General features: G+C 42.4%; 1 protein-coding gene across 3 annotated transcripts in view; it reads left to right on the top strand.

Annotated features, from left to right (window-relative positions):
• The window catches only part of LOC144773252 (ATP-binding cassette sub-family C member 5-like), a 2,136,031-nt gene that overhangs the window by 1,640,939 nt on the left and 471,802 nt on the right, over positions 1-23,290 (top strand). For all 3 annotated transcript variants that reach the window (XM_078658154.1, XM_078658153.1, XM_078658155.1), the window contains one exon: positions 14,555-14,684. In XM_078658154.1, the coding sequence (XP_078514280.1) occupies positions 14,555-14,684 (130 nt within the window). The remainder of the gene's footprint in view (positions 1-14,554; positions 14,685-23,290) is intronic.

Here is a 23,290-nt window from a genome sequence, read left to right as displayed (position 1 = left end):
CTGACAGCAGTGAAGGAAAAGAAGAGTATGCACTCTGCATGAAGTATAAAATAGTCACTAAAGTATCTCTTGTTGAAATGTTATTATTGGCTGTAGAAACCCTTGTTCTGGAAATGCAGAATAATTAACCAAAAACAGTACGAATGCTAATACAATGTCCTACAAACCAATACTGGTGAGGGAGCATTGATAGTGCTGCAGCACATCTAGGCACATAGATAAATAGGTTTGAATTTGGGTTTTTAAATAATAAAGTGCATAATTTTACACAATAGAGTATGGCTGGTTCAAAAAAAGGGCTATTTTGAAGTGATGGGGAAGGGTTGTGAGCAGGTATTCCTTCTTTCTAATGGAATGTATGTTATTTAAAGGGGAATTCCTTATTCAAATGACACTCGAGGAATTATTCCAGGACCCGACGGGAGACGATTGACCTCTTGACCATTAAATATTGGATTTTAAAATATAATGCCTCATCATTAACTTGAATATGTATGGACTCATCGTTGATCCTAAGATGTGAGAATATAATGACTAGCCTTGAGAAAGTCCTGGCTCCACCAGCCACATAGGGCAAAACATGTGTTGGCTGCTCGTTTTTCCCTAAATACTTGTCTAATGGAAAAAATAACGAGTGAAATGGATGAAATAAAGTGTTGAATAAAAAGAACTATTGTCACTCAAATTACCCAGGATTTATGAGTGTAATTTGAATAAGGAATTACCCTTTAAATAACATACATTCCATTGGAAAGGAGAAACACCTGCTCACAACCCTTCCCCCATTTGCTTACTTAAGGCTGCAACGGTCCAGAGCCTTAAGCAAAAGTTCCTCCGATAACAATAGGGATTCATATCCAGAATCAGGATCTCTGGGCTGTTCATCTCCTTTTTTCAACAATTTCGAGGTGATGTCTTAGCTCCAGAGCTGTGTGAAGGTATGCCTTTATCTTTAAGAGTTTCACTGGTATTCATGAAATTATAACGTAATGTTACAATCATGTTGTACTGGGAAACAGTGGTTTGGTTGCTCATAGGATTCATCATGTTATCAAGGGTTTAAGGTTAATAAAATGTTGCAAGTCAGAATATTCCATATATAATGGTTATAGATGAATGGACAGATCCAGAAAGACAGTTTTTTTTGCATGAAACTTACCAAGGCATGCAGGTAATGTTGTGTGATTTTCATGAATTATCTTAGATTAAACAATTTTGTATTAATGAGCTGACCTAATGGTAAATCAAACCAACTGTATATTGAGCAAATGCCTGAATAGAGGAAGTAAAAGATTACATAAGAAGTGATGAGGCATTAGCGACCAGACTTGCTGGGGTAATACCATATATAATTCACCTCGATCAATCAGGTTCCATGCCCCATTGAAGCACCAGGCTTAATTTGGGACACCTATATGGCATACTACATTTTTCTAGGGATAGGCCGGAAGAAGACGCGGTGTTACTATAGTTGGATACCCGTATGCCATCTGATAGTATTAAATGGACATATTTGTTTGCAGTGCTGGAGAGGTTTGGCATAGGCCCGAAGTTCGGTGCCTTGGTTCAGCTACTGTATATCAACCCGCTAGCCAGGGTACGACTGAATGGGGTGGTCTTGAGGCCTGTTGCTCTGCATAAGTACACGAGACGGGTATGCCCCCTCTCTCTTATGCTCTTCGCCATAGCGCTAGAGCCCCTGACGGCGTGGGGTAGGAGTGACCCACTGATACAAGGAATATCTGGGGGGAATAATTGGGAGGAGAAGATATTGATGACATATTGTTAAATGCCACGAACCCCTGGTCCTCGATTAATCATATATTTCACATATTGCAACTGTTCGGCAATTAAATTGGGACAAGTCCTTCTATTCCTGTTGACCAGGGACACAACCAACCTGTCTTCCAGTGGAAAAGCCCTACTGATTAAGGATAAGTTTAAATACCTGGGCATAATAATCTCCAAGTCAGACAAAGAGTTCCTGAATGACAACCTATACCCACAATGACATGCGTTGTGCAGGGATATGCTACACTGGAGGAAACTGCGACTGTCGTTATTAGGAAGAGCAGCCCTTTTTAAAATAATGGCAAATTGCCATGTTTGTTATATGTCCTCCAGTACCCTCCTTATATCACCAGACTTTTTTCGCAAGATTGAATATGAAATAAGACAGCTTCTGTGGGATGGGGAAGCTCCAGGATCGCCCTGGACAAGTTACAGAGGGGAGCGTTTGAAGGAGGATTGGTAATTCCCGATATTAGGAAATATTACTGGGCTTCACAGTTGGTCACTGTTAATGATTAGCCATTTGATGGTCGAGAGGAACCAGCTTACCGAGTCGATCACCATGCAATGGGACGGGGTATACCCTGCAGCATTATACTGTAGAAAAACAGGAAAATTACTTCCTTCACACACACAAACAGTAGTGCACATAGGGAAGGAAGCAACTAAATTCCTCGGCTGGGAAGGGAAATTAACCGAAAGGACTCCCTTGTGGGCCAGTGACCTTCTAAGGGAGGTTGGCGAACTGAAGGGTTTGCGTCCATGAGGTCTACAGGGGATTGACTACTTAGGGGATGTCTGGAGAGGATAAATGATTATTAAATTTGCAGACTTACAGGCAGAGTACCATATGCTCGATATAGAACAGTTCCAATATTCGCAACTGAAACTTGCATTGCGAACCTAAGTCCCGGTGGGTGAACAACTACCAGAATATACATCACTTGAAGTCAGAGTATTATTGAATCCTATAGCGGATAAGGCCATTTCCCTAATATACAAAAAGATAATGAATAATACCCGGGATCCCCTCACAGCACTCCGAAAGGCATGGAAGGCTGAGTTAGGCATACTAGAGGATGACGATTAGACAGAGGCAATACAGAGTCCCCGGGAGGTGGCTATAAGAGCACGGTTTTGCCTTATACAACTTCGTATTTTGCACAGATAATATACCTCTAGGGCGTTTTATACCGAGTGGACGCAGTGATACTGCACATTGCATAAGGGGCTGTGGAGATGTGGACACTTTCTTTCATACATTGTGGGCCTTTCTCCGAATCCAGCAATAATGGAATGGGATTGCACAAGTCATGTCCGAAGGTGGAGGGTCAGAAGGTCAGACTGGAAGCTCAAAGGCATACACTATGTGTGGCCGAAATCTACATGGATATGGCTAATGGTGGCAGACATAGTGGCAAAAAGAAATATAGCAAGGGTGTGGGGTGCGATTCAACCACAGAGGTTTACAGAGTGGAAGGCGGACCTCAAATGGTGCTGTGCAGCAGAATAAATAGTGTACCAAGGACGTGGATGCCTGAGTAAGTGGGGCAAGATATGGGGTTGGTGGGTAGAGTATAGAGGGACCTGAAACGTTAAAACTTTGGATGATGCTACGGGAGGGAAGGTTATATGGAAATTTTATAATAGTAATGGAATGTCTTCAGGGTTGAACTCATTGATACTATACTGTAGGACCGACTGTATTGAATATGAGCAATGAACCCAATACCCTCACTGAAACTTTCCAGATGATTCGATTTAACTGAAGTGTGATGTCAAGTATTTGTTCAATAAAAAGAATTTAAAAAAAAAGAATTGATGAGGCAATATTCTTTATAGATAGACAATTATTACAGTAACTTCATCAAACTGGATTCTGAAGAGTGTAGGTTACATCCGTTATAGTAATTAAATCATTCAGTACACCAAGCGGTATTCAGCAATGTATCTAGAGGGGCTACAGAATCAATGCAGTAAACTTGAGCACGGTTTATAAAATAGAAAAGAGTTTACCACTTTAGGTGCAAACTTTGTATCAGCTCAAACATATACTTGTCAAACCAGAAGTTAATTTATTCCTCGGTTATTGATTAAGTACATTAATGTTTGCCTGTATCAATCAATAGCTCTGTGCTTAAATATAGAAGTAATTAGGGATCAAAATGAATAACCTAAAGGAAAGAGAGTGGATATTTGTCAAACTGGAGACACCACACTTTTCATCGTGATTGAAGTTAAATAACAGACTATTAAAGCATGATGAAGATGTATGATACAACAATAAGGCAGGTTTCATGGATAATCTTAAGAGAAACAGCTACCTGTTTGAGAATAGGGCATGCTATGACCTCCATTTTGATGTTCTCAACTACCCCCTTAATAACTCTGTATTGCTTTGTAATCACCTAAACACATTTCACTCACCGAAAAATTAATACAAAATAATTCAATAATAGAATACTGTTTAATGTTTTAAAACACCTGACTCTTGATCCTCAATGTAACCCAATTAGGCTCAGAAATTTAGCAGAGGTGATACACCGATCCAGAGGGTGTAGAACACCAAGAACGGTTCATCAGGGAGTTATTTTTAAACTCATTTTATTGCATTTTTGTAAACGTAAACACACCCTTTTGCCATGGACATTATCATACATGCTGATATGGCCAGTCGAACAATAACAGTTACATATACATGAGAGAATTCACAGGTAGCATGGATTCAGCAGTGTGCCACATACAGTACATAAATTCATGGTGTTATAAATGACATAGAGGTCGAACAAGGAGAAGGCAATAGTAACTACAATGCAATCACCTCCCACCCCCCAAGTTTGTCTACCTAGTTAGGCCTATCTCGTCATTCAACCAACATAATGTAATAAGAGTGTGAGAGTTCCCTTCACACGCGATGTCATGGGAGTCAACATACAATGGCAATATCAAGTAATAGGGGAGTGTCAAAGGGAGGGACCCATCAGTGCATGCCTCAAAACACACAACAGGATCAACTAGTATCGTCACCTTGCGTTTTACCCAGCTGTGCATTTTTGTGCATTTTTCAACATATGCAGTAGTTGTTGTCTTGTAGCCATGGACTCTCTCTGATATTTATAAACAGGAGAATGTCTCTCCGCACATTCAGGATCCCCAGAACACAATTTTTTCAAAATATGTTTTCACTAAAAAATGGCTACAAAAAGTAAAAATGTTCAGTTTTTTTAATTGTGTTTTTAAAATAAGACAGATTAATAGTATAGTCTGTTTGGCTGAAAACATTGTTGCATAATCCCTTTTTGTAAACCCTAAAGTAAAGGGAAAAATATTCTGCTGAGCACACATTATTCTAATTAACACTGCTCTTTTAGGGAATATTAAGGCTTTCAGCCTTCCCATCATGCAGTGCATGGTCAGAGATGCAGTTTATATCTGTGGCACATCCAAGCAGGATCTCTGATTACTGCTGCCTTTTTTAACTTGTTTTGACGGCAAAGAAGTGATTTGTGTGAATTTTTTTACTTCACTCAGTGTTTTAAAACATCCATCTTCTTTTTTTAAAATATTTTTTTATTTTAGTCTGAGAGACAATATACATATATTCATATAAAAAAATTAATTCATGTGTTATATATTGTCAACAGTTATCTATTATTCCAAACTAATATTGTTACATGAAAGGGAAAAACGTCGAGGAGAGACAATACATCAAAACATTCATTTTGACACAAATTTAATCTATGTACATTATCCTACCCTTTTTAACCCCTTTGTGACTGGAGCCCATAATTTAATACCCCATCTTTTTGCCTGGTCCCCCTTGCTGGTATATAAAGCCTGTTCAAGTTTATAAACAACTATAAAACGGGCCAAGAATTCATAAAAGCTTGGGGGCATTGGATCCTTCCATCTGTTTGCAAAGATTAGCCTTAGTATAACAACTGAAATTAATCTGATACTTATCTGGGCTTGATCTAGGTCGACACTGCTGTCATAGCCAATCATCATAAGCGGAGGAGTTAGTGCCACCGTTTTTCCAAAGATCTTCTTCCAGAACTTTACCAGTTTGGTTTTGATCAAATCAAGTTGTGGACTCCCATAAAACATATGGATCTCTCTGCTGGTCCTACCCCACATCTAGGGCATTTTTCATCCTCTCTTTTCCCCCATTTGAATAATTTAGCAGGGGTAAAATACAAATTATAATCGTTTTATAATGTTGTGACTTTAGATTGGCGGATAGGAGCGTTTTTTTTTTTACTAACCGTAGTGACATATCAATATTGACATATTCATCCTTTAATCTACTGGCCCATTTAGTTCAATATCATCCAGAGTTAGCTCCATCATCATACTATATAAGTGTTTAATTTTGCAGGCAGTTCTCCCCATGGTTTCAAACAGTGCAATTTTAACATTAGAGATTGCTTGGCTCCTTTTGCCAAGACCCCCCTTCATTTGTAGATACTTAAGATAGTGCCCATCCGGAATTCCGAACTCTCTTTGTAACTCATTGAACAGATACAATTGGCCATTTGGCTGAATATCACCCACTGTCCATAAACCAAGTTGCTCCCATTGCTTGGCTATAACATCATAAAACACAGGGGAAAATAGGGGTGATTTCCAAATGGGTGTATACTTAGTTATCTTCACGATATTCATATGTTTTTGTATTCTACCCCATGTTTTCCATGCATTCAATATAATCTTAACCCCTTGGCTGCTGGGGTAATTTTCCTGCTGTGCTGGGGGGCGGGCGGCGCGCACAGCGCCCCGGTCAGCTCGTCATGAGCTACAGTGCTCCTGTGCTCATGACGAGCTGAGCTCGTCATGGCCACACCGGTTTCCTTAGAACGCTCAGCACAGCAGGGGAATTATCCCAGCGTGCACACGAGCACCGTGGCTGATGAAGCGCTGAGCTCGTCATCAGCATGGGAGGGGTTAAATCAAACCTTCTTATAGTAACTGGGTTCCGACTCACGTAAAAACAGTGCTTTTGCCTTTTCCCCGAGTGCCAACTCATAAATTGCTGGGAGGTCCTCAGCCTGGGTCCCACTGGCGCTACCAGTAGTTTAAAAAAAAAGTATATTTATTTGATGTAACAAAGCTGCCCAATAATAAAAGGTTAAATTGGGAGCAGCCCACCCTCCCCCTACTTGTGGCAGAGTGAGAAGATTTTGAGATCTCCTGAGCATACCATATTGCCAAATAAACCTACTGAATAAAGAATCTAAAGCTTTTATTAAAGATCCTTCAATTTCGACCAGGAGTGCCCTGAACAGTTACAACACCTTAGGAAACATGATCATTTTAAGGACATTGACTCTGCCAACAATGATTAAATTAAGTGAATTCATTCGCCTAAGGTTTTTGGCAATCTTACTAATAACTGATAGGTAGCTATGTTTACTCGTTGACTATCCTGAAGAGTAACATTTTTGGTCCAAATGATTTGGGTCTTAGTTTTATTCAATAGATACACCGATTCCTTTCCGAAAATAGTGGCAATAGCTTCAATCTCCCTCATTGTTTTCTCAGGGTTAGGTGTTAGTACTGCGATGTCATCTGCGTAAGCTAGTACTTTAGTACTAAATCCTTGGTTCGTCACTGGTACAATTGCCTGGTTCTCAATCAGTGATTGAATAAGTAGATCTATATATAGGGCAAATAAGATTGGGGAACAAGGGTATTCCTGCCTTGTTCCTCGTAAAACCCTTATCATGTCAAATTCTCTACCCATCAGCTGTAATTTCGCGTAGGGTGCCCTATACATCGATTTGATTGCAGTGATGGCCTGGGGGCCGAACCCTTTGGCTGCTAGGACATCCCACAGATACTCCCCTGACACACAATTGAATGCTTTTTTGGCTTCCAAGAGGATCATAGCCAAATATCCATTAGTCTCCCCAGTGATATAAAATAGGGCCATGGCTCCTCTTACATGATCAGTTGTGTCTCTGCCTGGTAGGAAACCATGTTTCCAAGGATATACAAGGCTGGCTATGATCCTCTGGAGACAGTTCGCCAAAATTTTAGAATACATTTTTGCATCCGCATTTATTAGAGAGATGGGCCTCTATGAGGTGGGCTTATCCAATCGTTTATCTTTCTTGGGGAAAATGACAACATTAGTACCCTTCCAAGAGCCTGGTGGATTTCCAGAATATTGTACCCCCAGGAAAATGTCCCAGAGCAAAGGAGCTAGCTCTTCTTGAAAGATTTTATAAAATTCAGATGGAATCTTATCAGGGCCAGCTGCCTTGCCCGAGGCCAACTGCTGTATCTCTGTTTGTGTCTCCTCCAGTGTAAATTCAGCCTCCAACCTCTCACTTGCATCCCCCCCATCGTCCTATATTCTTTACTAGCCCTCACAAAGACATCCCTGTGGGGACCGTGCTTCTCCTCCATATAAAGCTCTTGATAAAATTTATGAAACATGTCAACTATGTCCCCCAGATCTGTATATGAGGTCCCCCCACTAGTTATTAGGCATATCTGACTCTTCACTGATTTTTGTCTAGTCTTTAAGGCAAGTAATTTTCCAACTGCTTTGCCATACTCATAGCTCTCCGCCCTAAGAGTCTGGTAACTTGCTGCAACCTTTTGAGAGTAGTAAGACCCTATCTCAGCCTTAACCAAGGTGATGTGTAGCTGAGTTGTAGCTTCCTCCATCCCCCGCACAATATTACCCAGATGCTCTCGCTACAAATCCCGAAGCTTGGCATGTAGTTGCCTAATCTTCTTCCCTTGTTGTTGTCTCTTGTTAGATACAAAGCTTACCATCTCCCCCTTACGCATCCCAGACCGCATTGCGTGAGGCGCTAAATCTATTCATGTTAAAAAATTATTTGATACAGGTTCTAAAATGACAGAGATATTCTTGATCAACCAACAATTTCCGGTCAAATGTCCATTGTGTTTGGTACATATGGATTTGCGGCAATCTTAGCCCAAGAGTCAAGGGGTTATGATAAGAAATCGTTTTCTGCAATATTTCTATTTCTGCCCCTCCTAGAGTCTGCTTTGAAATAAAAAAGTAATCCAGCCTGACATACTTCTGGTGGGGATAAGAAAAATATTTATATCCTGGGTCAGAGGGAAACTTGGATATCTATACATCTATTAGGCCATGGCTTTTAATCAGTGATGTTAATGCTCAGTAAACGTTGGGCTTCCACCCTTGATATCCATTAGGCATCACATCACCTACGCCTTAATGTATATTAAAATCCCCGCACATAATTAAAGGTGTAGGCCAAGCTGCTAACTACATTTTCAGATCTTCAAATATTTTGGGCTCATCCCGGTTTGAGCCATACACCGTCACTATTGTTATTCCATATTCGAGCTCCACTAAACCCCACCTCCCTCCTGCATCGCCCAATGTCCGCCGAGCACGTCCTATTCGGTTCTTAGCAAAAATAGCCGCCCCTCTAATATTAGAGGTTTGCGTTGAGCAGGCCATTAAAGAATATCCCTTTGTCGTAATTAGCCCCCTCTTTTCCCATGGTATATGTGTTTCCTGAAGTGCAATCATGTCGGGTTTTTAAATCTCATCATTTCCACAGTCCTATTTCGCTTATTCCTGTCCCCTGAACCACCTACATTAACTGAACAGACAGTCACCTTACTCATTTATTCTGATATATTGTCCCTTTCCTTTTGTTTTATCCCTCCCCTCTTTTGGGCCAAACGAACCCGGGTAACAGTAATTTACTCTCATTTCTGTCATTATTCCTAGTATTTTAGAACATGGTGTGTGTTTTGTATGTTTTCCGCATTCGTACTCTATCACAAATTGTAAGCTATGCTAATGAATTCCATATAGTTTCTCAGGGTTGGAGGAGGGGGTTGCCTCATTTCTGTACCAAATGATACATACACAAAATACCCTTATTCTGGCGGCCATCCCAAAGTGCGTTCCCCTAATACCCATGGCTTTTCATTGCCACCGTTACGGCGATTTTTATAAATTAAAATTAAATAAATTAAAATTAAACACATTTTACAATGATCGTACAGGTAGTTCATCCCCTCTCCTATTTTTCCCCCTCGATCCCCTCCCTTCTTCCCCCGCCCTTTACAGAAGACTAAGGGCCACATGTAACAACATTTGTAATAGCGATTTTCTAATTGTGGTTTTCTGCGAATCGCAATTAGGTAATCGCTACTACAAATGTTTGAAACTCAAAGAGTTTCATACAGTGATTCTTAGGTGGTCGCAAATCGACTTACCTCATTGATATTAATGATGTAGGTTGCAATTTGTGACCGCCTAGGAATCGCTAAAATCAAGGGTATGGTGTCCTGCTGGGGTCAGCAGACCACTACGTCTGTGATTGCTTTTAAATAAAGCAATCTATTTTTTTTAATGCAGCCGGTTTTCCTTAAAGGAAAACCGGCTGCATTTAGAAAAAATATGAAAAGTTTTCTTCTTTTTTGTGTGAAATTATTTTTATTGTAAGATATAAAGGCCTCTATCAATTTATCACAATATACATTACATTAAGATGATCTGTTCCATTTACGCACATTTACTGTTCGCAATCTTATATACACAGTACAAAGAATCCGTTCTTTCAAAGTGTAATTTATACAGCATTACCTTCAACATTGTTGCCTCCCTCCAATAAGTCATCTTCTTGATTAATTAATAGCAGTTCGCAAATATCTCCCCTATAGGTCTTCCATTTCCCCCATTTTTTGATCCATTTTTTGGGGCATCCCCTGTGCACGTACACCGTTGTATCCGCCACCATTACTTTTGTCCATGTCTTTGCACCAGTTTGCTAGGGTAGGGGTGGCTGTTCCACCCCAGTGGCAGGCTATGTTTCTCTTAGCTATCAGGGTACCCAGAGTGGCCCAGGTCTGTTGTATTGGATTTAGGTCTGTTGCGTCACTCACCCTCGTAATCAGGGACGTGACTGCCTCCCAGTATACCATCACCACGGGCATTCCCAGATAGTATGGAAGAATGTGTCAACCTCCCCATATCATCTCAAACATAGCGGGCTTTCGATTTTACCAATTTTGCAGTGGGTAGTTCTAGTGTACTAAATTCTATGAAGAATTTTAAGTTGTTTTAGATGCAGTTTAGATGTGATCGCTACCTCTCTGGGGGAAGAGAGAGCCAATCTGTGTCATCCAGTTCGGCCACTTCATCCTGCCACTTATCTTTGAGCTTCTTCATCGGATCGGATATGTTATTAATAATTTTTCTATATGTTAAGGTTTATCTAAGTAATCCGTCAATAATCTGTCCTCAAATGGGGACGCTTCTGGCAGGATGTTGTTTAGGGGAGTACTGCCTCAAGGGCGTGTTTAATCTGTTGGTAGCGAAAGTGTTCGGTTGGTGTCAGCTTGTATGGTGTTTGGAGATGTGTAAATGTGATCATTTTTCTCTTCACCCAGAGATCGCCAACCTTTTATATTTCCCGATGAGGTCCCAGTTGTGGAAGCCCTTGCTTTTTTCCAGTCTCCCCAGCTTGTCTGTAACCCATTGGGGTGTCGCTTGTGTGAGTGTGTCGTGCCATCCTAATTTTTTATGCACTAATTTCCAAGTTTGAAGTGTGTGGTTCATCGGTACTAGCATTGGATGGGTCTTATTGTAGAGTGCTCAATGTAGTCCTGTCGGTCCTAGCTGTAGCCTATCGAGGGCATAGGCAGGGTCTGTGTGAGGAACATGAATCCATTGGTTCACCACTATTAGTTGGGAGGCCCAATGGTAATACTGTATGTTAGAGAGTGCGATGTCACCATCGTACCAGAAGTGATATAGTTTAACCATAGCTATGCGGGCTGGCTTATGGTCCCATAATAGTTTAAATTATCAATGGGGAAGGATCACTAGTCCTGCATAACCAGGGTATGCAGGTAGGTTCGTTGTGTCTCACAAAGTTAAAAGACCCTCATGCATGTGTTTTGTGGGTAGGAATTCGTAGCGGTATATGTTGTCTCCCCGCTTTGAAACACGTGTGTGCATAATCCTTGGGTCAGTTTTTATGCAACCTCCAACCGGAGGATTTACCCATGGTTAAAACAGTAGTGATCGTAAATGAGTGACGTGAAGGGGAGTTAAAAATACCCGTACAGCCAGCTGTAGAAATTTTATTAGGTCTGGATTTGGGTACTGGTAAACAATCAAGAGGTGTGTTGCTCTGGAATATTAAGGAATTCAAGCTCACTATGTGTGAGTCTTTAAAAAATGGTCGACATGTTTCAGCCTGGGTGCCTGTGTAGGTCGGTAGGCTTTCTTCAGGACCAATGTGAGGTGATAAGGTGAGGTGAAAAAATATAAGTGAAATAAATAACCTGTTTTAGGCAGTCCACGGTAACATTGTACCTGTTGGAAAATGGTTCAGACATATACAATAGGGTAGGGTAAATAGAAAGGGTCAGGGACACATGAAGACATAGGCTTAGTTAGTCACTTCTTCCTCGATGGCTCGGAAATATGTTTGCAGGACTGGAAAAGGCGTGTTTTGGAGGGCGTAGAGGAACCGGGGGAGAGCCATAATTTTAAAAAGGGCTGCTTTCCGTAGTAGCGATAACGGTAGTGAGTGCCAATGCTTAGTGTCTTTTTGAAGGCGTTTTAAAGGGGCCTGAAGATTTTAAGTCATAAATATTTCCGGGTCTTGGGTGATGTGAATTCCTAAGTATTTGAAAGTATTGTCTGCTACTTTTACTGCGCAGCCAGTCGGGAGAAGTGGGGGAGGTCCCCTCAGGACGTATATCACTGACTTTAGCCAGTTTACCATATACCCTGAGTATCAGCCGTAAGAGCTACAAATATCTAGGAGACAGGATAGTGAGCATCTCGGGAAGGCCATATACAAGAGGATATCATCCGCATATTGTGAAACGCGGTCTTCCAGGTCGTCAGTCCATTTAAGTCCCCGGAAAACTGGGTCTTGAAGCACCCAGGCCGCCAAAGGTTCCAGAACTAAGGCAAAGAGAAGGGGCGATAGCGGGCAGCCCTATCTTGTGCCGCGGTGTAACGAGATATCTCTTGACCTATGTCCCTTGGCTACTACTTGAGCCACTGGATCAGTGTACAGTAAGCGGACCCAGGAGCAAAAATTCGGTCCAAAGCCTAGTTTCCGGAGAGCAGCAAGGAGGAATGGCCCCTCGACTGTGTCGAAAGCCATGCGTGCATCTAGAGATAGCACTACTGCCTCTTGCTGGATAGTATGACTAGGTCCAAGCACATTATGTAGGCACCGAAGGTTTAGTGCTTTATTTCTTCCGGGCATAAACCCGGATTGGCCTGGATGTATCAATTTTGCTAGGTGTGGTGTGAGTCTGTTAGCCAAGGCTTTAGCCAATATCTTGACCTCGGCATTGATCAGCGGAAACGTTTTCTTTTCTTTTTTTAAGAGTTGGCAGTTGTCCGTGGGACCATTGCCTGCTCTTAAAAAACGTTTTTGCAAACATTCACAAAGGGGAAGGAGTCCTTTGGGGACCTCTTCCGATTTGCGAATAGATTACCACCTACTTGAAGTAGGTGGTAAAATGCAAATGTTCTGCACCTGCATTTCGGTCACAAAACATTCCTATATACCGATGTGATCCTGTATTAGGAAGAGACGCCCTAAACACGCCTCTTCCTAATAGCGAATAACTAGCCCATTTTTGCCATTCGCTAATAGTTCACCGAATCACCCTTTGCGACCGTAAAAAAGGTACATACATGTGGCCCTCAGAGTGTGAGCCCATCCAGGGGGTTTTAACTCTGGTGGGGAGGAGGCATATGAAAATTGATAGCCCATTCAAGGCATAATGCTGATCAAAGGAGCACCCATGTCGGATTTTGTTTGTTTAATTTGTGAATTATTTGGTGCTTTTTACTCATGATCAATTGACGTGATGTGATCAAGTTACGAATGGGCCATCGGAATTCATTTGCGGCACCATTAAATTATAGTACACATTCATGATATTTGGACATGAATCAGTATTATCTTTATTATAATATTTATCTGATTTTGAAAGATTTGTTGATATGAACTGCCAGCACGATCATTGTGACGTTTGTTTAATGTATATACATTTATATAAATCGCCTTAACAGTGCCAACGAAAAGTCAAAGGTATTAAAGTAATTTGTAATTGTAGTTAGCTCTTAGCAGAACACTGTATTATGTTGAAGTCAAGGTTAATATGATAAAGATATAAACTTTAAGACTTATTGACTAGCCAAGACTTTTGTTAACTGTAATTGCGACTTATTACAGTGAATGTATTGCTTCTTTGCATGCAGCTGTGTGGTACTCAAGACCTTCGGCATTTTGGTGACATCTGTATATGGCACCTGTGTGGTGTAAGCACAACTGAAAACACAGGTCACTTCTAATCCAAAGCCCACATTTGTAGCAATGATAAACTTTCTTCTGAGTTTATTAAAGTCAGTTTTATCCTTCTGGATAGAGGTAGAGAATCCAGATACCTTTTCAAGATATATTTTCAGTAATCCACACAGCTAAATCTTCCATTATTTGCAAAGTTTCTACCTCCAATTTTAGTGAACCTATCACATGAGGGATCGTAAGGTGAGCAGAAGGGAATAAGGAGAAGGAAAGTATTGCACAATGAGAATCTTGGTGCTGGAGGGAAGTGCCCATTTATTTTTATATAATACATTTGCATTTTCCATTATCTTTATTTGGATTTTTGATTTTTCCAACATTCTCTGGAAAAAACATATTGTATAATGTTTCGACTCCTGCACACTACAATGTTCATGTTTCTTTTTTATATTTAGAGCACACTCAAGGCATCTTCAAACCTCCATGATCAGCTTTTTGAAAAAATTCTTCGAAGTCCAATTCATTTCTTTGATACCACACCCCTGGGTCGCATTCTTAACCGTTTTACTAAGGACATGGATGAAGGTCAGTAATGCCAAGCTATCATAAGAACGATTTCTGTATGAGTTAGGAACCATCTTCAGTTACCATTTTTGACTCAATTCTTAAGTTCTGCAACCCAAACTAAGACTGTGAACCTCGGTTAGACCTAGTCATTTTGGCAACGCTTATAAGGCTGTTGTGAAGAGGCCAGTTTAAGCCAGCTATAGCACTGCAAACATGTTGAAATCAACTTACCAGCATACTTCAAAGAAAATGAAACAATACATTGAGCTAACATTGGTAAGCTCGCAAGATATGCGAGTCTACTTAATAAAGTGCCAATGAGTTTTGTTGCACAGGCAAATCCTTTCTATCTCAATGGGGCAAGTGTTTGTTTCTTTTTTGCTGAGAATCAGTTGTACCCAAAGGTTACACCTATGCCCTTCATGGGTAGACTCCATTGATTCTTTGGGATAAAGTGTCTTTTGTGGATGTGTGTCTCCCAGAGTCACAAGTAGTCAATAAATGGTTGTTTTGGTAAATAGAATGTAGACTTTTGGGCCATACTGCTAGGTAGATCCTATAGACTTTTGGGCAAATCAGTTGTAACTTCTTGGGTTGCACTTATGCCACCCCTTGGGAAAAGCGCATATTTTGTGTGGGTAAATTATTTGTTAACTTGGGAAAAATACTACTACTTAGCTATACCTGATTCTCTTATATGTGGTACACATTGAGTGTTTGGTAAATCAGTTGTGATTCCTAAGTCACACCTATGCCGCTGCTTCTAGGTAAAACTCATACATTGATTGAAGTAGAACTTATCACTACTCTTGGGAGGTGTTAATGAGTAAGAGTTTCCAACTTGATGTCTTTAGTGTGAGTCCAGGGCCAAGTTGATTTCCTCCCTCAAACACTACAGTTTTTCTTAATGTACTCTGACCTCTTTTTATTCACTAAGTTCTCCAGCATAGGATATTTTGTACATTTTGCTTGACTCATTCACTATCACTAAACAGGGAGTATCTGGTGATATTAAGGCCCAAGAGTGAGGGCAAAAAATAGCGGTGGAAGGGGGCATCCCTGTCTATTACCTTTACTCAGGAAAACCGTGCATGATATCCTTCCGTTCAATTTCACCCTAGCCATGGGGCGGGTGTATAATGAAAGAACCTGTGAAAGAAACATCGGGCCAAAGCATGGGCTACAAGCAGATTTATATGCATCCAGAACAGCATGTGCATATTTTGCGATGATAAACAACATCTTGAGCAAGAAAGACCAAACAACTGTTTGTTGGGAATAGTCAGGACCACCTTAAGAACTAAAGTGAATGAGTCAAAGAGCAAATCGGAGTATATATAAGGAAGGTCCGTTGCAATTAAGAGATGCCAAATAGTACAACTGCTACAACTATAATGAACAGAATCGGAAATAAATTAAAATAATATAATGCCACACTCGCTCAATATGACAGACAAAAAGGTCATAGTAGCCCTAACGCCAGAGAACGTCACCAGGGCCCCATAGAACGTTAGTAAGTATCAGTAGAGCTACAATTGTCACCAAGTGTGTGGGGAGGAGGGATGGAGCCCACAGGAATTCTCACGAGGGGTGTTGAGCAGCTGATGTACCCTCATGAAGGTTCCCCACAAATGCAATCCATGTCTCAGAAATTAGGTATTTACGAAGACATTTCACCTCTTTCTTGTGTCGTACCGCGCTTTATGTCTGAGCCCATGCCAACATGGATAGTACCCACAGGGGCGTAACATTGGCCCCCGCATCCCCCGCAGTGCGGGGGGGCCCTAAGCTCCAGAGGGCCCTCGGCAGTGCACTCTGCCCAGAGAGCTCCTGTTTGAGCCTGAAGGGCGCCCCTCTGCATGCCGTGCAGGGAGGCCCCCTCAATTTTCGTTACGCCAGTGAGTAACCATGCTGAGGCAGCTGGGGGTACTGCAGGGGGACCACGGCTTTCCATTTACTGGTGATCAGCCGCGATAAGGTCTGCGTCCGAAAATCGTGTCCCCACTCTGTTCTTTTCAGCATGACAGCTGAGCCCAGAATGCACACCTCCCATGCGTAAGTCACAGTAGTGCCCTTACAGCGTGTCAAGTGCATAGTGACGTCTCTCCAATAGTCTGTCAATGACAGGCAGGACCAGAGCAGGTGCCAGACACTACGTCAGGGGCTAGACACCGGGGACAGGCATTGTCATTACAATTAAAATCATGTATTTTGCTGGGAGTTAAATAAGCCCTGTGTAGGATATAGAATTGCATTAATTTAAAGCAGGCCTTTCGAGACACCAAGGCAGGGTAAGTTAAGATAGTTTGCCATTCACTATCAATATAAGAGTGCCCAAGGCCTGCATCCCAATGTATACGTAGTGTGGTGGTGGGCCCTGTCTTCTTTTCCCACTAAACCCTTCACACTGAGACTTTATTAACCAAATATGGTGTGGGGGTTTCCGCCTGTCACTCCTCAAGGTTCAGATTATCAACCTCAACATCTCTGGCTTCATGTGCTAGGTTTTTCTTCGAGATCTTTGAAGTGGCCTGCTTAAATGGCTAAATCTAAATATTTCCTCCAGGAACTTTTTTCCACACCAAGGACTTCAGGGTACCCTGTTTAGCAAGCCATAAGCTGTGGCATCATTTGATGCTAAAACCTTCCAAACCACGTGCTTCTTTTATAGGTTGAATTCTAATTTAATTTGTGCTGGTGAGCTATTCTTGGAAGTCTAAAAACGCCCCTAAAGGTGATACATTGGGACGTATCTAGGAAATTAAATAGACTGTTTTTAGATATTTCTGACCATAGGCCAAGGATGGAATAGGTTTTTCCATTATAGTTGAAATTAATGGTTCAGAGATAAGTTGTTAATTGTCTTGGCTAAGAAAGGCAACGTGAAGGTAAGTGATGTAGCCTTCGATTTTAAAGCAGATACATGAAGCCTTATCCATCTCTTTCCAATACTACGTTTCCTCTTTGTATTTTAAATTTTAAATTCTGAGGTAACAGTTGCTTTAAAAACTTATGCCTATGTTAACCCCTTTATTTAGCCGATCAACTGCAAGTGTGACAAAGTGAGATATTAGTATCATGCGCCGATCTGCCGTTCAGTGTACGTGCTGAAAATGTATGTGAAAAAGCGAACAGTGATTCTCCCAAGATTTTCTTTGCAAATTCTTTACTTGTTCAGGGATTCCCGAAGAACCCTTCAGCCAATAAAATCAATTGCTGCCCACAGGGGCTACTGTCAGGTTCATATTGAAATTAGGTATTAGCCAGACAGTTCGAGCATAGAGATAGTTTAAATCTGACAATACTTGAATTAATTTGACGTATTGACTCTTTTGTTTTGCTGCCTGATTAAATATAAATTTATCAGGATTAGAGGTTTGCACAGTTTTAATGAAGTTTTATGACCATAATGATTTCCACAGCTTGTATTTCAATAACTTTAAGTTACAGGCTTGTGAAATAAATAAACCCGCCACAAGCATGATCTTTTTTGCTTTTCTAATTGCTAGGATGTGATGGATTAGCAGGCAGGTTAGAACAGATTTCGCAACAAGTTTTCTGTAGGAAAACTACATCTTGAGCTCTCCAGTAAGTTAACTACTTTGTGATTGGAGTATATGTGGGAGCATCCAAGATTAAACATGAAGGGCCAGATGTACTAAGAAACTGGTTTGCAGTTTCCTATTGCGAATCCTTGAGATTCGCATTTAGGAAATCGCAAAACGCTCTGCAATGAACTATGTTGAATACTTTCTACTATTCACACTGGGCAAATGTACTACCTCGTGAATATTAATGAGCTAGGTCGCAATTTGTGACCCATTAGCAATTGCAAACATCACAGGGATGGTGGCCTGCTGGGGTCAGCAGACCACCATGTCTGTGATTGCTTTTAAATAAAGCAATCTGTTTTTTGTAAAGCAGCCCGTTTTCCTTAAAGGAAAACGGAATGCGTTACAAAAAGAGAAACAAAAAGTTTTTTAATAGCAGACAGTTGTCGATGGGACCACTGTCTTCTCTTTTCGCATACATTCACAAAAGAGAAGGGGTCCCTTGGGGAGCCACAGTGTGCCACCTACTTGTGTTTGGGGGAATTGCTGAAAAGTTTTTCCAGATCCAGTCTGGTGCCTGGGTATTTTCATGATGTGAGGAATCTGTGGTTAGATGTATTCCTGAGAAAGGCCTTTCACCAAATGGACTGGTACTTCAGGGAGAAAGTCTTATGACGAGTAGGATTTGGCCCTCATACAACACTATATTCAGAGAAGTTTGTGACAAGAGTGCCCTCTCTCTCCACTCATTTTTGTATTCTATTGACTGTCATAATAGATAACTAGATGGCGTAAAAAGCATAGCGTTTGGGCTGAATGAACTTAAAATTGCCCTCTATGCAGACAACATTATTCTGTCATTGAATTGTCAGAAACTTTGGTCCCACTTCAGCTACAAGATTTTGAGTCTCGAGCAGGGTACTTAATTAATATTTGCAAATCTGAAATATTAAGGCTGACTGTAGGAAAGTAGGATCTGCTTTTATGGTTACCCCCACTTTTTGCTTGATCTAATGCTGTTTCTGACTAGTCTGGCTTGGATCCTGCTAATCAGGACCCCAGTCTCTGTGCTTTCTCTGCAAAATGGTAATGGTAAGTACTTAGGTACATCCCATATTGGATACTGGGGTACCCTTATCGGTCCCTAGTTTATGGTACTAAGGTACCCTTGGCATAGGTACCCCAGAGGTCTCCCGTAGGCTGAGGCATGTATTATGCCACCTATGGGAGACCATTCAAACTATCTCTACATGCCTACCATTGCATCCTGTGTAAGCTGGTGCTAGCACCACTTTCGAAAGATAAAGGTTTCCCTATATCTAAAGTCACTGCCCTTAAATCCTATAAGTCATCCCTAAGGCAGGCCTTTGCAATCCTGTAAGCAGAGTGCTTGGTTCTAAGTGTGAGGGTGCCCCTGCATGAGCAGGACACCCCTTCGACCTACGGAGTCTATTCTCCCGGGTAGTAAGTACACAGCCATATGACATATAGAGGGGCACAGGGTCATTTCGTGGTGACCATCTCGAAACTGGCTGCAACGAATCCTATCATGTTTGGTATCAAGCATGTTGGAATCATACCACCACACTGTAAATGGAGTGGGAGGTATGATTCCATGCACCATAAAACTCCTTTGGGAGTCCCTCTGTACTCCCGGTACCAGTCTTCCAGACCCGGATAGCAAACCAGGGCTGCTGCCAGCCAGAGACACGTTTCTGCCCTCCTGCTGCTGAACCAAGCTTGGGCAGGGGAAGGCAGAACAAAAGGTATTCTGTCAGCTATGTGACGACATCTCAAGTTTTTTCACCGATAAGATCGATGCTATTTATGAAAAAATTGAGGCATCTATTCCATCTACTCTATCTATTCCATCAAGAAAGAATAATCTTAACATTAATACTTTGGGTCAAGCAGTTGCGGCCGACTCTGATTTGTTTCTTAACTTTCCGAATATCACTCTGCCAGAGGTAGAGATACTGATCAATAACATCAAAAGTGGGAGCCCTTCTGATCTATTACCAGCAAGATCTATGGGAGAGGTGGGGAAAGTACTTGGTCCCGATATTCAGAGCCTGGTGAACCTCTCGTTGGAAACAGGACGTGTTCCTCGCGAGTGGAAAAAGGCTCTAGTTAGACTTATCCGGAAGAACACCGCCATCCCTTGGACTAATCTGTCCAATCTCAGACCCATCTCCCTGCTACCATTTCTGGGTAAAATCATTGAAAAGCATATCAACAAGCATTTGTTCACCTTCCTGGAACTATCGGGAAGCCTTGATCCTTCACAGTCTGGTTTCAGGCCAAAATTTAGTACCGAAACTGCCCTGCTGTCGATAACTGACGACCTTCGTATGTACCAGGACAAAGGTATTTCCATTGTCCTGGTGCTGCTAGATTTATCGGCAGCGTTCTATACTATCTCTCACAAGATCTTGGTCGAGCGCCTGACTGTGAAGGGACTGGGGGGCAAGGCACTGGACTGGATAAAGAGCTTTCTCTCCGACCACACCCAAAGTGTCACCATGGGGGAATTTCGGTAGGATGAGGTTAAGATCACCAAAGGGGTGCCACAGGGCTCATGTTTGAGCCCTACTCTTTTTAACACCTATGTGGCACCCCTGGCAGATATAACTAGAGCCTTTGGTTTCTGTCCAGTGTCTTATGCTGATGATACTCAGCTACTTTTTCCTTTTAAATCACTGACCCCGGAGGTTATACAATCTTTCTCCGAGGGGATGAAAGCAGTATCCCAGTGGATGTCTTCCAACTTCCTACAGTGTAATGTTGGTAAGACTGAGGTGATGTTTTTCGGTGAGGCCAAGATCTTATGGTCCCCGGACTGGTGGCCTTTAGATCTAGGACCAGTCCCTGAACCCAAACTAGTAATCAAGAACCTTGGGGTACGTCTGGAGCCGGAGTTGACTATGAAACAACATGTAAATAATACGGTGGGGTCCTGTTTCCATGTGATAGGGCTCCTCCGTAGGATATTCCCACTCCTTCCGGACTCTATTAGAAAGACTCTGGTTCAGGCTCTAGTGATCAGCCGACTTGATTACTGTAATGGTCTTCTGGTGTCCGCAAACGAAGAGGTGCTGGACCGACTGCAAGTGGTACAAAACACTGCAGCTAGGCTGGTTCTAAACGCTCTCCCTAGATCCTCATCTAAACCTCTACTGCAGAAACTTTATTGGCTATCCATCCGCCAAAGAGTGAAATTCAAGACTTGCTGTATTGTACATAAAGGACTACATGATCTAGTCCCTACCTATTTAGCTAATACATTTGTCCCATCTGTTCCTACTCGCTCCCTTAGGTCAAGCGAGCTGTTGCTGCTAAGGGTACCTAGGGTTGGCAGGACTAGAATGGGTGGCAAGGCCCTGTCAGTGGTTGGTCCTACTTTGTGGAACAGCCTCCCTCTCCAATTGAGACAGTGCTCTGATCACTCTGTTTTCAGAAAACATTTGAAAACGTTCTTGTTTCAGGTCTAACCAGTTAGGTTAATATGAACTCAATGATCTGCTACCTTGTGAGTTTTAGCTCTGTACGAGTACACTGACCTGGTTTTGCTTCTGGTGTCTCTCAGCGCGGAGATACTCCTCCGGGAGTTTATTCAAGCGCTTTACTAACACGCAAATAAATAAATAAACAGGTAGGTGTGACCACCTCCCAGACAGGATTTAGTGTGTTGGGGCAGGGTGGGAGCACTTGCCATTTGAGTCCAGTCTCTTGAGAATAGAGAGCGAATGAGAGTCTGTAAGTGATGCATGACTGTAGTGCTTAGAAATAGATCCCGTTTAGTAGGGGATATTCTTTTGTTGAAATTGCAGTGCACCCTGTCCCCTACGCACAATAGGGTACCTCTCAATTTGTGATAATAGTGCAAGTAGGAATAGTCCTGCTACTCCTGATCTCATTGCCCTGCTCGTCTGCTGCAACATCCATGCCTGTGCTCCATACAGGAACCTTCCAAGACCTGTGGGCATCCAAGACGCCTGAAGGAATCTCCCTTGAAGTGAAAGAGTCACTTCCTTGCATCTGCAGGCACTGCAACCAAGCTGACCGGTCTCCTGATACTGAGCTCCTACGGACTCCGAAAGGCTCAGCAATACAGGTGGTGGTTCTTCACATTCCTCGAAGACTGCCCTGTCCTCGAGTCCAGTATCCCTTGTCGGAGCCGCAGAAACCGAACCCCTGGGCACCACGTCAACTTGCAGTTGCAAAGGCTTGTTGGCTTCCTTCCATCAAGATCTTTGGACTCCAAGTAGCCCCAACCTTAAGCATCGCCCGTGACTAAGATCTTCATCCTCACCTCATCTCTTACATTGTGAGCTTGCATCTTTGGTGAGCTGCTCGAGGTCCTCTTGTGACTCCAGTGCCTCCGGCCTGTGGGTCCTCTTGAGGGTCATCTTTGAATTCTCTGGGCTCCCTCGATTGCCCTGACTCTCCTGCTTGTGGTAAGTCCACTAGACCTTGCTGGTCCCGACATTGCACCTTTCGCCCCTTCCACTTGGTTGCAGTTGCCAACGCTTGTTGGTGCTCCCGCCGGACACCGACCCCTCAACTCTCCACATCCGACATGGGACAGCTCTTGTACAGCTCCTGGTCTTCCAAAGCATCACCTGGTCCACACACAGCTGCAATTCTAAGGTCATCGTCAGCTCCCCTGCAGCACCCAACATCGGTGGGTATTCTTCTTCCGTGCTTCCTGGTCACTCCTGTGTGGCATAGACTCTGTCCCCTCTGCTTGCAGGTTCTTCACATCTTGAATCCCCCTTTGGGTTCCACTGCACACTTTCACCTTCTCCAGCAGCAGCATCTTTCTGAAGTTCTCCACTGGAATCGACAGCGGTTTCCAACGCCACTTCACACCTACGCACCCGACTTCCCTGGGACAGGTATCCTGATCCCTAAGGTATCCACGGATGGGGTGGCTCTCCAATCTTCTGTCTTCCACAGGGTTTCTTCAGAGTTTGTTGGGAAGGGTCCTTCTTTAAAATTGCAACCGTGACTTACCCATTGACTTGTATTGATCATGCGGTCGTGTTCCCACTTAGCACACAACCTCTGTGG

Source organism: Lissotriton helveticus, chromosome 8 (assembly GCF_964261635.1).
Source record: "Lissotriton helveticus chromosome 8, aLisHel1.1, whole genome shotgun sequence".
NCBI classification, from domain to species: Eukaryota; Metazoa; Chordata; class Amphibia; order Caudata; family Salamandridae; genus Lissotriton; species Lissotriton helveticus.
Note: the sequence above shows the minus strand (reverse complement) of the source record. Positions and strands in the feature narration are given on the sequence as shown.